We start from the raw sequence: 14354 nt of genomic DNA, 5'->3' as shown, positions 1-14354 counted from the left end.
GAATATTAATTTTGAATTTTGAATTTTTTGACTTTCCCGCTATTTGAAAGTATTTAAGTTACACACATAATGACAGACAAATACCGTAAACTGTGGTATGCGACAGCGGACAGTCATTTTAGTTCAGTTGCACCAAAACATCAGGCAACGTGCTGTGGGCCTGTAGGTTAAATAGGTTTGCTCCATGTTTGCACGCATTTTCTCAAGCTATAATAAACGATCTACGAAACATACTCATTGAAATCCGGAAAATATGAAGGAATCCGATCCATTTTTCTTCGCGAGAAAGTTGCACAAAAAGGTAAACTATTTGAACATTGATTTACATTTAGTATTTTTGTTTATTTTAATATTTCTCACAGAAAAAATAAGTGTGCAATGCGTCCTTTTCTCTACGAAAACAAAATACTTTATTTATTAAAGATACCCGATTTTAACTGTTTGTTATTATTTACAGAAATCCATAATGGCTGAGACTGTTACTAGCGAATTCGTAAAATGGATTTACACGAATACTTGATATTTGCTCAAATCGTCAACCCAACCTGAATAATGCATTATCAAAGCAAAAAATCCTTTTTGCTACAACTCAAATCCAGCAATTAAACCAGACTTATGAAGGTTAGTTTTGATATTGATGTTCGTTTAATTTAATACTATTTGATAGCTTCTGTAGAAAAATATATATTTTATATGATGTTCGAATTTCTTCACCTGAGGACAATAAAATTATTATAATTTATTGTTCAAAAGATGAAACTTGACTCTGATTAAAATTCAATTCAATATAACTTATATTCTATTCATCTATCATAGAAATAACAAAAAATTGACTTTTTTCAGACAAAGTTTTGGCAGAACTTTACATACCCATGTCTGAAATAGCTGGTACAAACAAGCATTTTGCTATGCAACAATCATTATGAACAGGTTGGTTTACAAACAATATTTTATATTTTGTTTTTATTAAAAAAAGAATCAACATGATGCTAGAATTTCTTCACCTGAGGGCAACAAAGTAAAATACTTCGTTGTTCAACAGATGACTCTTGACTCTGATGGAATATTTTAATTAACATTTTTTATTTTCATGTATATTTTCATTTATCTAATATAAGTAACGTATGTTTACAGATGCTCCTTTGTCAAGAGAGACTTGCCAAGTATGTACCAGAAACGAAAGATGATTTCAAACGACAATTTTGATTTGTATTTGTCAAAATAAATAAAAGTTAATCGAAAATAAAACCTTAAGTTTTTAATTTCCTCTTCGCACAGGCTTCAATTTTCCACCAAATCTGAATAAATAAATAAAAAATCTAAAAGCTACCGTACTTTTTTCTGTTTATAAATTATAGATTATAACAAAAAAGGTAAAAAAATGATTAATTTTCATTTTATTCTCTTCACGATCGAAATGACGTCACGCCAACCAAAGCGCGGTCACCGGTACAGACTCCGTCGCTGCTCCAGTCGCGCGACGCGAAAGGAGAGTCGGCGCATAATTTTAGGGTTATAGAAAAGGACAGCCACAGTATAGGGTGTACTTGAAAGTTGAAATTCCAGGGAGAGGATGTTTTAGTCTCGCGTCCGCACGTCCCATCGAAGGGACCGCCCGACTAATTTTAGAGGCCGGACGGCCTCGAATATGTAACGTCCTGGACTCAAATCTCATCCAGGGAACGAGTGTCTAGTGTTTGAAACCGTACAAAAGACTCCGGCGTGATTTTTCAACGCTGATCGTAGTGAAAAACCGCGGCTTATAATACGATGTGAGATCCACAGTCTGGGGAGAGTCGCCTTCTTCCTTTTGCGGCCGTGAGTACACTTGCTATATGTTCTCTTTTGAAGAAGCAAAGTAAATAGAGATATCTCGGAGTACGGGATTTTTATGGGAGGGTAGGTGCGTGCGATTGCCACTGGAATATCTATGTGTAAACGGAGTCATTGACCCGCGGCAATAATATGCTACTTGTGGCTCTGAGATAAAAAAAAAGTCTCGCAGTTCGGTTGCGCTTTCGGCTGTTGTGGGTGGAGGTTCGGGGACACTTGCTGTGATTTGTTGCACATGCGAGAGGCAAGTGTAAATAAACGCTGCGCACCTATATCTGTCAACAAATGTGTGTTTATACGTGCTACTGTATATACGAGGGGGGAGTCTGAAACGGAGCTCTTTTGGGATTCTTCTGTAGATGATAATGTTCTTTGTTTTACTTTTGTTCTAGAATGATTCATTTATGCAAAAGAAAAGAAGAGTGTATACGACATAAATTCTTTTTACAGGTAAAGGGCCTTCCTTCATTTCCCAAATCCATAATCATTAGTTGATTATTATCGCAAGATGTACAAGATACTTGTGATCTTAACTCTTGCACAATGTTTCCTATCTGCCTCCATGTGTCCAGCCCGATGCAACTGCAGACACATCAAACCACAAGCAGAATGGCTGCGTGTAGTTTGCAAAGACAATTTGGAAGACGTAAATGACGTCGACTTTAATCAAGTTAGCATTGAGATGATCCATTTGTAAGTTTCTATTTTACTGGTACATTTTTATTAAACCTGGACTAAAAAATTAATTTATTCTTCAAGGGATCTGAGCAAGAACGATATATCAATCATAAGAGTTGACACTTTTAAGAACTTATCCAATTTGAAACGTTTAAATCTTTCTGCCAACAAAATAACACTACTGGATGAAGGAGTCTTCAATGGTTTAGCAAATTTGGAGCGATTGTAAGTGGGCTTACTTTTAAATTTATGATGATTTCATTCAGAGCATCCTATAAAATATGCATTGAATAATATGTATTTATTATATTTCAGAGACTTGAGTAAAAACTTAATTTCATCTATCGACTCTCATGCTTTTAAGAGACTGTCAATGTTAAAAAGACTGTAAGTATCAACATTCAATAATCTTTTCAATAATTCTTATTATAAAATTAATTTCACATGACACTTACAACACTTTGCATTTTTCTGCTATATTCTTTGTTTTTTGCAAATGGTTTTTCCAGAAACTTATCAAATAATGCAATAAGTACATTAGAAACAACGGTATTTCATGGTTTATTGGCTTTAGAGCGTTTGTAAGTTTTCATTACAAGTTTTGTTGTTTAATTAGAGCTTTTGTTGTTTAGTTATGTTTTTTTGTATAAAGTCTAGTTTCTGTTTTTATTTCATAATTCCATTTGTTATAATTTTTTATATGTTTAGTGAATGGTATTTTTTATTACTGATGTATAACACGTGAAAGCAAAATAAGTAGAAAATGCACTGTTTAGCTTTCTTCATTAAATGAAAATTGTGTAAAACTAATGAATTTCATTATTTAAGGAAATTAAATGGAAACAAATTAGTTACATTGAAAGAAGGCACTTTTCATGGATTACCTTTGAGGCAACTGTAAGTTCAAATATCTGTGCATTTTATGAAACGATTGCTTCGATATTTTTCATCAATTGATTATTTTTTCAGAGATATTTCTGGTAATCCATGGAATTGCGATTGCAACCTATTCTGGTTCAGTTATTGGATAATAACAAATGCAATAAAATTAAGGTAACATATAAATTTTCAAATTATATGATAAGAATTAAATATTTAATAACAAACTTATCGACATTTTTTTCTCTATTATTTTAGTCCTTCACCAGAATGTGATTTACCATTGAATTTAAAAGGAAAACAAGTAAAAAAGTTGAAGACATTGAAAGAATATGAATGCAAATGGACAACCCCAGCTATTGAAATAGTGCCTGATCAACATCAAGTCGTTTTTGCTGGTGATACTATAACTTTGAAGTGTCGTGCACCCAGTATTACCAATGACAAATTTGCCAGAGTAAACTGGTTATGGAATTCTAATATCACTACTGATGTATTAGATTTAGGTTTATATGATAATCCACAAAATAGCTTCAGCGATGTGAAGATAGAAAATAGATACCTGGATGATAGTGGTATTGTCGCAAGGTAAATTCAATCAAAGCAGAAGTTAAAATAGCATCAAACATACAGCATTTCAAGTTATTAATGAAATAGTATGAATATTTTGTTGCAGTTCACTCAGTATTGATCCGGTGAAAGAAGAGCATAATGGACAATGGAACTGTTTTCTAGTCTCAGCTTATGGAAACATATCACGGGCTATAAATGTTATTGTTATATCTAATAGTACTCGGTACTGTCCATTAGCAGGTAAATGTTTATCAAAATAATTGTTAAAATTTGGGTAAAGTAAAAATTACTTTTAATACTTTATGAAAAATTATTAAAAACTAAGCAAAAATATGAATATTTTTAGTAACAAGAAGTAACAAAGGAATGTATGCTTGGCCCCGGACTGTAATAGGGTGGAAAGTAGAATTACCTTGTGAAGGAAATAGTTTGCCTGTTGGTTCATTTCAACTTCCTCCACGAGCTTCCTATGAGTGCAATAGCACTGGTCAATGGGAGAACTTGAACACAGAATCATGTCCATACATATCTGCCACAACAAAAATACTCGAATCGTTTTCTACGGTAAATTTATCGTTAACGAAACTCTCACTTCCAAAAGGCTCACTATTGGAGACTATCAAGAAATTAAAAAATATCACTGGTGAGGGTGCTTCCTTGACTGATCCTGTGGAAGTCAACTTTGTAACGCAAATACTCGAAAATTATGCTAGTTACTTGGTTGAGGAGAAAGAACTAGGAAGTATGCTTATTGACGTAGTGAATATTCTTCTAAACTTGCCCAAATCGATGTTAAAAGCTGCAGAGATCCATTACGGAGCCTGCACAAGACTGCTAAAAACCATCGAACACATAGTTAAGGTCACGCCGTTCAATCAACTAATACAGCTGCATAAAACGAACATGGCTCTAGAGGAGTATCTGGTTAAGGCTGACAGTTTTGCTGGTTTGACTTGCACTTGGTACAGTAATACTGCGGATTTATATGTAAAGCTTCTTCATTGCTCCATGAGCAACAAAACAGCGATATTTAATCCTAGTGCTGGGGAAACACAACTCGAGGCTTCCATACAGCTGCCTGCCTCACTATTTAGAAACGTTAAAAACAGCGCAGGTTCTCATCAATTAATGGTGTCGATGTATGCAGACAATAAACTGTTTCCTAAAATCAAAGACGACGATAATACTGATATCACGACAAGTATCGCTGGCAGCAAACTAAGTGAGTATATACTTGCAAAAACTATACAGAAGGTTTCATCATCATATGACTACAACATTAATTTAAAAATTTTAGTTGGACAGACTGTTGCAAATCTTACGGAACCCGTGTACGTTATGTTGAGAGCTCCTCTAATTCATCATGCAAGTAGTAAACCTGTGCCAGTAGTATGGGACTCATCCTTGAATAATGAGACTGGGGGCTGGACCAATGATGGCTGTCACTTGTTGTCGAACTACATTAATAATTTAATAATATTCCACTGTGATAGGCTGGGTTATTATGGACTTTTACAAGATAAATCTTTTCTTGACATCGATGGCAAGACGTATGTATATCATACTTACAATTACAAATCGATAATATTAACGATGTCAACGTTTTCTTTGTTAACAGTTTGGTTGGTGCCAAATTCAAATACTCTAATCCTGCGATATACGTGGGAAGTTTTATACTACTGGTGTGCCTGATTTGTACCACAGTCACCTACGTCTGTTGCTATGCATCGATAGCGATGCCGAAAAAAGCGAAGCATTGCGTTGTTAACACGTGGGTTGCTATTGCTCTCCTCTGCTTCCTGTATAGTTCCGGTATACAGCAAACGGAAAACATTGAAATTTGTCAAGGAGTCGGCATAGGTTTGCACTATTTATCGTTATGCTGCCTCTTCTGGATGACTGTTTCAGCAAGGTATGAATGCAAAATTTATTGATAGAAACTTTAACAATAATTTGAAATTCTGAATGATAACTTAATTGGAAACTAATGCTTTTAATCTTCACAGCAATATGTATAAGCGTCTGTCCAAATCGACGATGGACCCGATAACGGACGACGACGAGCTGCATGAGGAACCGATTCGCAAACCGTTGCTTGGACTGTACCTGGTGGGCTGGGGCATTGCCTTGATAATATGCGGCATTTCCGGAGCTATTAACATGCGCGAATATGCCGGTTACTCGCACTGCTTTCTTAGCTCAGCGCCATCGCTTGCCGCCCTTTTTGTACCTGCAGCCATACTACTTGTCTACCTAACGATTTTGCACATGCTCATACGTTGTACTATTAGGAATGTTGATCTCAATGGACAGTTGTCAGAAGGCACACAGGCAACGGAGAACGTTGATTTGGAATTGTTGGAGCCTAATCCGAACCCAGGCTCCGACAGGGTCAGTTTACACAGCTCACAGACTGTTTCCTCTGAAGTTGAGGATCAAGAGCATTCACAGGTGAGATAGTAAATTTGCATACTTTATTTTCGAAGCGAAATTTTTGCTGATAATTTTTGATACAATAACGAAGATTTTGTGAATCCAGAAAGTAACATTATGATTTTTCTTTTATAGATGACTCAATTGAAAGGACTCATCGTTGTGATGATACTCTATCTGATAGCTTGGATTTGTGCAGCGATGACTACAGCAAATCTGTTTAACATTCCATACCAAGAGACTATTTTCGCGGTTCTCTATGCCCTGTCGGCCAGTTCGTTGGGTATGTTCATTCTGCTGTTTTACGGTATAGCTAGAAGCGACGTCAGAACTCAATGGCTAAGGATGAGATGCTGGCTCAAACAAAAGAAGAACAGATGCTGCAGAACAAGAAATGTCTCCGACGCTAATCCGGCTATACCTACGCAGCCTCTCGTACCATTAACAGGTGTCTATCTTTTCCAAATGGTTTGCTAGAAATCAGTGCAAATGAATCTATTTCTAATTGTAATTCCACTTCTGTATCAGCTCCACCGCCACTATCGAACTCTCAAGCTACCCAAGTGACTTCTGATACAAATTCTCTGGGATCGTCTCGACACACGCACAAGTCTCATAGCAGCTGCAACACGTCAAAGCTGACATCAAACGTAGATCCGTCAACTCGCGTACACGTGAAGCCCAATCTCCTGATGCTACATCGACAGCAGTATCGTTCCAACAATTCAGTTACGACCTTCAACACTGAGTCAGCGCCTGCTTCAGTGGAAATGTTTTATAATCCACACCAAAGTGGTGTTGCTCGCAAGTTCTTCAAAAAACAGCGACGCAACATGACGAAGAATAGCAATCTAGGTCCTAGGAAGCAGGGTGACGGAGGTGCGACCAGCGACAACGGCAGCTGTGTTAGCATTCCCAGGCGTGCAGTCAAGTTAGACAACGATATCGAGAGGAGTATATTGGGTAGCAGTTCTAAAGTTAATAATACGAATATACACATAGAGATGAATCCGGTTAACGATGCAAAGAATGTGAATATTCTGTCAGACAGCGGGGGTAGTGTTTCGGAGGATAGGAATCTTGCGCTTAGGTACGTTATTGGTCAGGAGAGCCTGGGAAAGAACACGAGAAAGGTCAACAACGAGCTCTCGACGACTCCAACTGGTGAGTTTTCATTGCAGTAGTACGATGTCTTTTATAGTAAAAAAAATAAGTAGATGTTCTTTTTTTTAAAATTACAACTTGATTGCAGTTGTAAGTCGGCGTAAATACCAACCCATGATGAACCATGCGACGTGCACAAGTCCCTACGAATCAGACGCAACAGAATCGAAAATTGAGGAGGAGAAACAAATGCGGAATGTCTCACAACAGTGTAGTCTCGAGTGCAGCTCGGAGATGGAGTCAATGACGCAGATAGCAAGCGAACGTAGCGAACACAACCTATCGGACATCAGCGAGATGGCATTGTCCAGGTCTACGGATGGTATTGCCGGTAGAAGATCTAGTGTCGATGAAACCATCTCGATGGAGAGAGATCAAAGAATCGCCAGGCACAGGTATGGTGCAAGATACGATGTACTGATTTTTAAAGAAATACTAATTCTAATAAATATACAATTTTCTATTGAAAGGTCTTACGACATGTGCAATCATCATTCTGGCAGTTTGAGTTCTCTACCCTTGGCCGACAGGTCAATCGCCTCGTCGCGTAACAAAAGCAGCTACCGTAGTTCCTTAAACGACGCAACGAGCTTAGAGAGTTCGCGGGCAGCTGATGATTTCGATCGCATTCTCTTAGGCCCTGGATTCATCAACGGTTCCGAGAGGCGACAGCAAGTACTTCCATTACCCTTTCCTACAGCCTCTGTAGCGCCAGCTACCTCTGAGACTAAAGTCACTTCGGAGGAGGACGAGGACTTGGAGGAAGACAACGTAGCAAATGCTGTAATCCCACTCGTAGAGGATGAAGCTACATTAATGGGTGAGTCTCTGCAGCTTTACGATTTTGGCCAGAGAGAGGAGAGGGAGGGACATCACCACCACCATCCTCATCACAAACAGCATCAAGGCAATGGCAAAGAGTGTAGTCGAGAGGTGAGAGATGACGCAGCTGCTGGGGGTCGGTATCCCAGCGACGAAGATGATGACGAGTCAGCGCAACCTGATAGAATGAATGTTAAGAAAGAGACAAGCGTTTGAGATATTCTTATATACTATGATCACGACCAAGATTATCCGAATGATGGGCTAACGTGAAATTCATATTTCATGATCACTATCAAACAATATATTACAAAGCATACAGCCCATTTCAACCAATCTGGAATAATCTCAAACATTGTTATGACATAATGTCGATCATAATGTATACGTTATCGACTGTCAGGAATTCATGCAGTACAGATAAAGTATAATAATTTATTTGGAATAAAGATTTTATGTGGTCAAACCACATACTAAAGGAAAATATTAAATTCCTGATATAAGCGGCCTGATTACAGTATACCACTGTAAATTATCTAATAATAATAGATGTATGTTCCAGAAATAAATTTTAACTATTTAAATATGGAACTGTATTCATGACTGGTGATAGTTTTTTATACATAATATCAGATATTTTCGATCATCAAGGTAAAATAATCTGAAATATAAATTTCATTTGTAATTTTTTAAAATTAGTAAATTAGAGAATACAGTTCCAAACAACTAGCTGCACCTATGGCGCGTATGATTTTTTTTTATAGTGTGCCGTTTGTAATTATTTTAACCATAAAAATAGTAGTTTTTATACAATATTGTTTCTTATTATCAAAACATTGTAGATTGAAAGACCAGATTTTTCAAGTATTAATGTGGCTACCCATGGCCAAGTCTGGTGATTTACACTAGTTTCTCTTCCTAAATCGTGCCAAGAAGCTCAAACTTTTTACAATCTAGCTTTCTGCCAATAAAATCTTATTCGACCATGCAATAATTTTCCTTGCTAATCACTTCTTGAAATATATTAAAATTAACAAGGTTTGATCAAATATTCAATCTGTGCCATTATTCTATATAACGTTTCCAAATATATATTTGTAAATAAAATTGTTAATTGGTTCAGAGAAATAAAAAAATATTAGGCACTAAAAATTTTATAGAAATGCGCATGTAAACGATTTCAAAATTATTGTTAATCAATGGAATGGAAGGATTAATCATATCATAACTGAATCAATAAAGAAGTTTCAGAATACGTATAGCCTTGTAATAACAAAAATATTATCAACTTGAAAAAAATGAATGTTATTGTCAAGATGGCCTTGTTAATTTGAGAGAATGCGTTTTTAAAGAAGAATTGAAAACAATTTTGGAATCAAAAAACTTCTTATAACGATTTCAAAAATGTCATTGAAACTCTCGATGAAAGCGCATTGAAAAAGAGGAACGTTATTGGCAGGTCGAATCGTATTATGCTTCGTAAATGTAAAATTGACCAATCGTCATTCTAAATGCTTCGAGACTATTAGCTTTCATTCTACATATCTGTGAGTGAGCTACGATTATAGAATTTTCTAAGACTGTTTAACAACATCCGTATGAATAATGAACTCGAGGTCGTGCTTTTGCACGATTGATTTTATCGTACGAGTCTCAGAATGAGAAAATTTGCAAGCTAATGCGAATTTTATCATTTTGCGAAATATTTATCTAGTACATAGTTGATAGTTTGAATACTTTTATGGATTTCACATGTGAACCGGGAAATGCTTTATAACCAGAAGTTATAAAGAAATTTTACTACAATTGTGACGTTTTAAACGTTGTTTGATGTAGACATTATTGAATTGTACAACCATTTTAATGTAATTCCTTTTGTATTCGATATATTTACAGCGTGAAAGTACAAGAATATTGCACTTACTTGAAAATCTAATTAACATAAGTGATGTTAAATCCCTGACAACAGCTTAATTTTATAATGATATGATCTGCCACAATTACTTTTCAATATTTAATGCGTAACAATTAGAGAACGACGTACAACTTTTTAACAAATAAGCCAATTTTACTACTGTTCTGTAAAATTTTTATAACGCACACTTTGCATTACAGTTGAACAGCCTTGAATTGTTGTGTATTTGTAAATATATATAATCACCGTTACATAAGTATATGTAATAGACAAATTATTATGGAATTGTACAGTATACGTATATAATTAATTTTATAATCGAACTTTTATTTTGCGCGCTATATAGCGCGTGTGTGTATTTCTCAAATATGGTATTCGGGCATTTTAGATACTTTTCTTTGATTTTGCTAAAACTATTATTTAGCAGCTACGATTCTTTTACAGATATCTTTGAAAGACTGATTTTTTATTTTTATCGCAAAGTTTTGCCAATGTGACTCTACTTTACATTCTTAAGCAGCGTTTCAAAAACGCGACAAATCCTACTGTAAATAAGTATAACTGTCAAATAAACTACATGAAAATTAACATTCGATTTATGTTGTATAGTATTTTTCATTATTTAATTATATATCTATAATTAACATTTATAAAATGACTGCAAGTACAGTGCCTGAAATACAACAATAAAGTTGTCCACTGCGTTCAACATGTAAACTTTAAGTGACTTTGATGCTACAATCTATGTAATTCCATGAGTTCCAAATTTAACGTTTTTAATTTCGTATGTCATTTAAACGCTTTTACATTCGCATCATAGATATTCACGATATTTCATTCAACTTAATCCACGAAGTAAATATATCTTGGTTGCAAATCAAGTTGGCATTGTGCTTCGACTGAAGAGGATAAATGATATACATTGTTTTTTAAATTACAATACATTAGCATTCCTGCAATTTTCCTTATTCTGTTATTATAATTTTCTGTTATTCCACTTGTAGCTACAGTAAGGTTTTCCGGACAAGTGCAAATGCACTTATAAAAGAAATCCAGGTATATCAGATACATAATTTTTCAAATATCTGCAGCTTATTTTTATGGCATTAGCTGGTTGCGTAAAAGTGTAGATAACATTTGACAATGTTTGATCTTAGTTAAACTCTTGTGGTTTCTTACTCTAAATTTTGAGCGAAAGAAAACATACATCGTACGAGAGACTTAGAAAAATTCTACTTTAAAATGAATTTATCGATTTTTACCTCTATAAGTGTTTTAAATATTTTATGTCTTTTAATTATAACTCAGGAGAAAGTCGAAGCCAATAATTTTTCTGATATTAAAAGTGTGGAAAATGCTAAGATTGTGATTATCGGCGCTGGAGTTTCGGGAATTGCCGCTGCTTCGAAACTATTCGAAAATGGCTTCAAAGAGGTGAAAATATTAGAGGCTGGAAATCGCATTGGCGGGAGGATCTTCACCACGCAATTCGGTAAAAATAAATCAACAATTATCGAGTATACTATATACTATAATGAACTACTAACTACATTTGTATGATAATTGTATGGTGATTCAAACAACTGATAAATAACGCAGGTGGTTACGAAGTTGATCTTGGAGCACAATGGGTACACGGAGAAAACGGAAATGCCGTTTTTGATTTGGCTTGGCCGCTTAATCTTCTTGACAAACCAGATGGAGACGCACACGATCTCTACTATTTTGATTCAAATGGTACTCGATTGAACAACGAAACAGAAGAACAGCTACGTAATTTTTACTTCGACTACTTATTCGAAGAAAGTGACACTGGTTTCGAATCCTACGGAGAATACGTGAAAGATGCGTAAGTTGTTCGCGTTGATTGAATTACGAAATAAGCAAATTTTTATTTTTTAATTTACCTCGTACAGTTTCAATCGGAAATTTGGCAATGCGCTAACAATATATAAAGATAGGAAGAAGTATCTGAATAGCTATAAGTTAAATAGGCTGGCTGAAGAAGGCGCGGATTCTTGGTTTGAAATTTCTGCACAACCCATTGAACTATATACGGATTATCCTGGAACTGAGAATGTTAATTGGAAAACTCGGGGTTACTCCACTCTACTTGATTATCTTATAGTAAGCAATTGTATTAAAGCTTGTATTATTTTTTCAATCGTTTAAATTACATGACTTTTCATGTTTTCAGAAACGATATCCGAATCCTCAAGAAGAGCTTCCTGTTGTAAAAAATACATTACTCAATTCTGAAGTCGTGAAAATCAACTATTTGAATCGCAACGAAGGTTTACCGATCTTAATCACCACGAAGAACAGAACAACTTATGAAGCTGATCACGTTATTATGACTGCCTCAATCGGAGTATTAAAAGCGAAACATTCGTCACTCTTTATTCCACGATTACCACAACAAATAACAGAAACTATTAAAGTTCGTAACATCGAGTAAAGTAAAGCCATACTAAACGTATGTATTTATACAGTTTAAAATAATAAGTATTCGATTCCAGGGTTTTGCGTTTGGCAGAGTAGGCAAAGTATATTTACTATTCAAGAAACCGTTTTGGCAACTTGGAAACAAAAAAAATTTGCAGTTTTCCTTCCTTTGGAGCAATACTGAGAGAAGATCTATTGAGAAAGTAAGTTGCAAAGCCACATATCGTACTCGACGACAAATTATGAATAAATTTTTTAATGCAGTCTGAAAAAAATGGATATTAGGAATAGAAAGTGTGTCATCCGTTGAGCATAAGCCAAAATTGTTGAAAATATGGGTAATAGGAAAATATGTGCGATTAATGGAACGAATCTCGGAAGATAAACTTTTCAACCATAGCGTAGAGTGTCTTCACAGATTTCTCGGCAAGACTTACAACATCACGCGACCGATTGCGATTCTGCGAACTACGTGGTTTTCAAATCCGAATTTCAGAGGAACTTATAGCTATCGAAGCGTGAAAATGCAAAAACAAGGTATCTTATCGAAAAATCTGGAAGTACCGGTATCGCCGAAGAATTTGGTGAGTAAATCTCTTCAAGTTTTTAATAAACAGATAAGAATTTTAATATATAATCATAAGTTATATGCTACGTTATACTCGCAGGGAATTCTGTTCGCTGGGGAGGCCACATCTATTGAGAGATATTCAACAGTCGATGGAGCCATGACTTCTGGATGGAAAGCAGCAATTAGACTGATAGATTTCTATAAGGATTCGGATTAAACATAAAAATAAATGGGTATTGTCATAATTTAAATTTGGCACAAAACTCTAATAAAATGTATTACATAATTATTTTAATTGGCTGATTTCATATTTTTAGCAAACCCGTACCGATACCAAGCGAAATTTCAAATTTTCATCTAATGTACTCGTCAAGTAAAAGTGAATGTTCTAATGAGTTAATTTTGAGTTTAGTCTCGTTAAACAATACATTTTTCACCATTTAATCACACTATATGATCCAGAAATGTGCTTAAAATATTTGGATTTATATAAATGATGATCAAAATGAACTGGTTTATTTTCGTATCTGCTTTCTGAAACTTATCTTTAATCGTTGAATATTCTTCAAAAGCGTTGCACGTATGAAAGGAAATGTATACCTCACCGGGCATATAAAAAAATTTACAAAAAAAATTTAATAATCATTTATAATGAGATACAGGTCACTCATTCGTCGCGTCATTTCAGACCTGTTCTAGAGGTCAATTCTCATTCTAAAATTGGCTTCAAAAAACAACAATTCAAAAAGCAGACTGAGTAGGCAATGGAGCGTTCCTCCCGAGTCAATCGATAAATCAGAGTCATCCCTTGCATCTTTCAGAGTGTTAGTGCACGCTCTCTGTCTAGAGAGTTCTGGCCAAGACTTACACCACATTGTTTAACAGACTTGTTAAGTTTTGTATTTTTCTACTGAATTTTTTATTTTTAAAAGGCAGTTATGCCCCTGTAATAGGTTAAATAAATAAATAAATAAATACAATACATAAATAATAGCAAGCGTATTTGTGTTAGTGATCTTCGTCCGTTTTAGAAGTGATTTT

The 14354-nt window shown here is 35.1% G+C and overlaps 2 protein-coding genes and 1 long non-coding RNA gene across 4 annotated transcripts; all 3 read left to right on the top strand.

Annotated features, from left to right (window-relative positions):
- The first annotated feature begins 55 nt into the window (after window positions 1-55).
- On the top strand, window positions 56-1248 carry LOC103316260. The gene is made up of 4 exons (XR_512338.4): window positions 56-301; window positions 458-621; window positions 844-930; window positions 1135-1248. It is a non-coding gene; the product is annotated as an uncharacterized LOC103316260 (long non-coding RNA).
- A 223-nt stretch (window positions 1249-1471) lies between these two features.
- Window positions 1472-10892, top strand: LOC100124075 (adhesion G protein-coupled receptor A3). 2 transcript variants are annotated; one of them, XM_008209303.4, is made up of 17 exons: window positions 1472-1818; window positions 2284-2526; window positions 2593-2736; window positions 2827-2898; window positions 3021-3092; window positions 3340-3408; window positions 3481-3564; window positions 3649-3978; window positions 4067-4203; window positions 4310-5185; window positions 5261-5513; window positions 5582-5875; window positions 5970-6414; window positions 6532-6844; window positions 6925-7560; window positions 7649-7955; window positions 8031-10892. In XM_008209303.4, exons 2-17 carry the CDS (start codon window positions 2342-2344, stop codon window positions 8596-8598), a joined length of 4785 nt encoding a protein of 1594 aa, XP_008207525.2. In that variant the 5' UTR covers window positions 1472-1818; window positions 2284-2341; the 3' UTR covers window positions 8599-10892. The 2 variants fall into 2 exon arrangements, with proteins under 2 accessions (XP_008207525.2, XP_008207526.2); XM_008209304.4 differs by lacking the exon at window positions 3021-3092.
- Window positions 10893-10951: 59 nt separating this feature from the next.
- On the top strand, window positions 10952-14306 carry LOC100124077 (corticosteroid-binding protein). The gene is made up of 11 exons (XM_031931407.1): window positions 10952-10961; window positions 11118-11152; window positions 11246-11353; window positions 11606-11789; window positions 11897-12146; window positions 12214-12424; window positions 12495-12737; window positions 12817-12945; window positions 13007-13326; window positions 13411-13546; window positions 13631-14306. Exons 1-9 carry the CDS (start codon window positions 10952-10954, stop codon window positions 13025-13027), a joined length of 1191 nt encoding a protein of 396 aa, XP_031787267.1. The 3' UTR covers window positions 13028-13326; window positions 13411-13546; window positions 13631-14306.
- Window positions 14307-14354: the final 48 nt, after the last annotated feature.

Source organism: Nasonia vitripennis, chromosome 5, assembly GCF_009193385.2.
Source record: "Nasonia vitripennis strain AsymCx chromosome 5, Nvit_psr_1.1, whole genome shotgun sequence".
NCBI lineage: Eukaryota > Metazoa > Arthropoda > Insecta > Hymenoptera > Pteromalidae > Nasonia > Nasonia vitripennis.
This window is presented reverse-complemented; position numbering and strand designations above follow the sequence as displayed.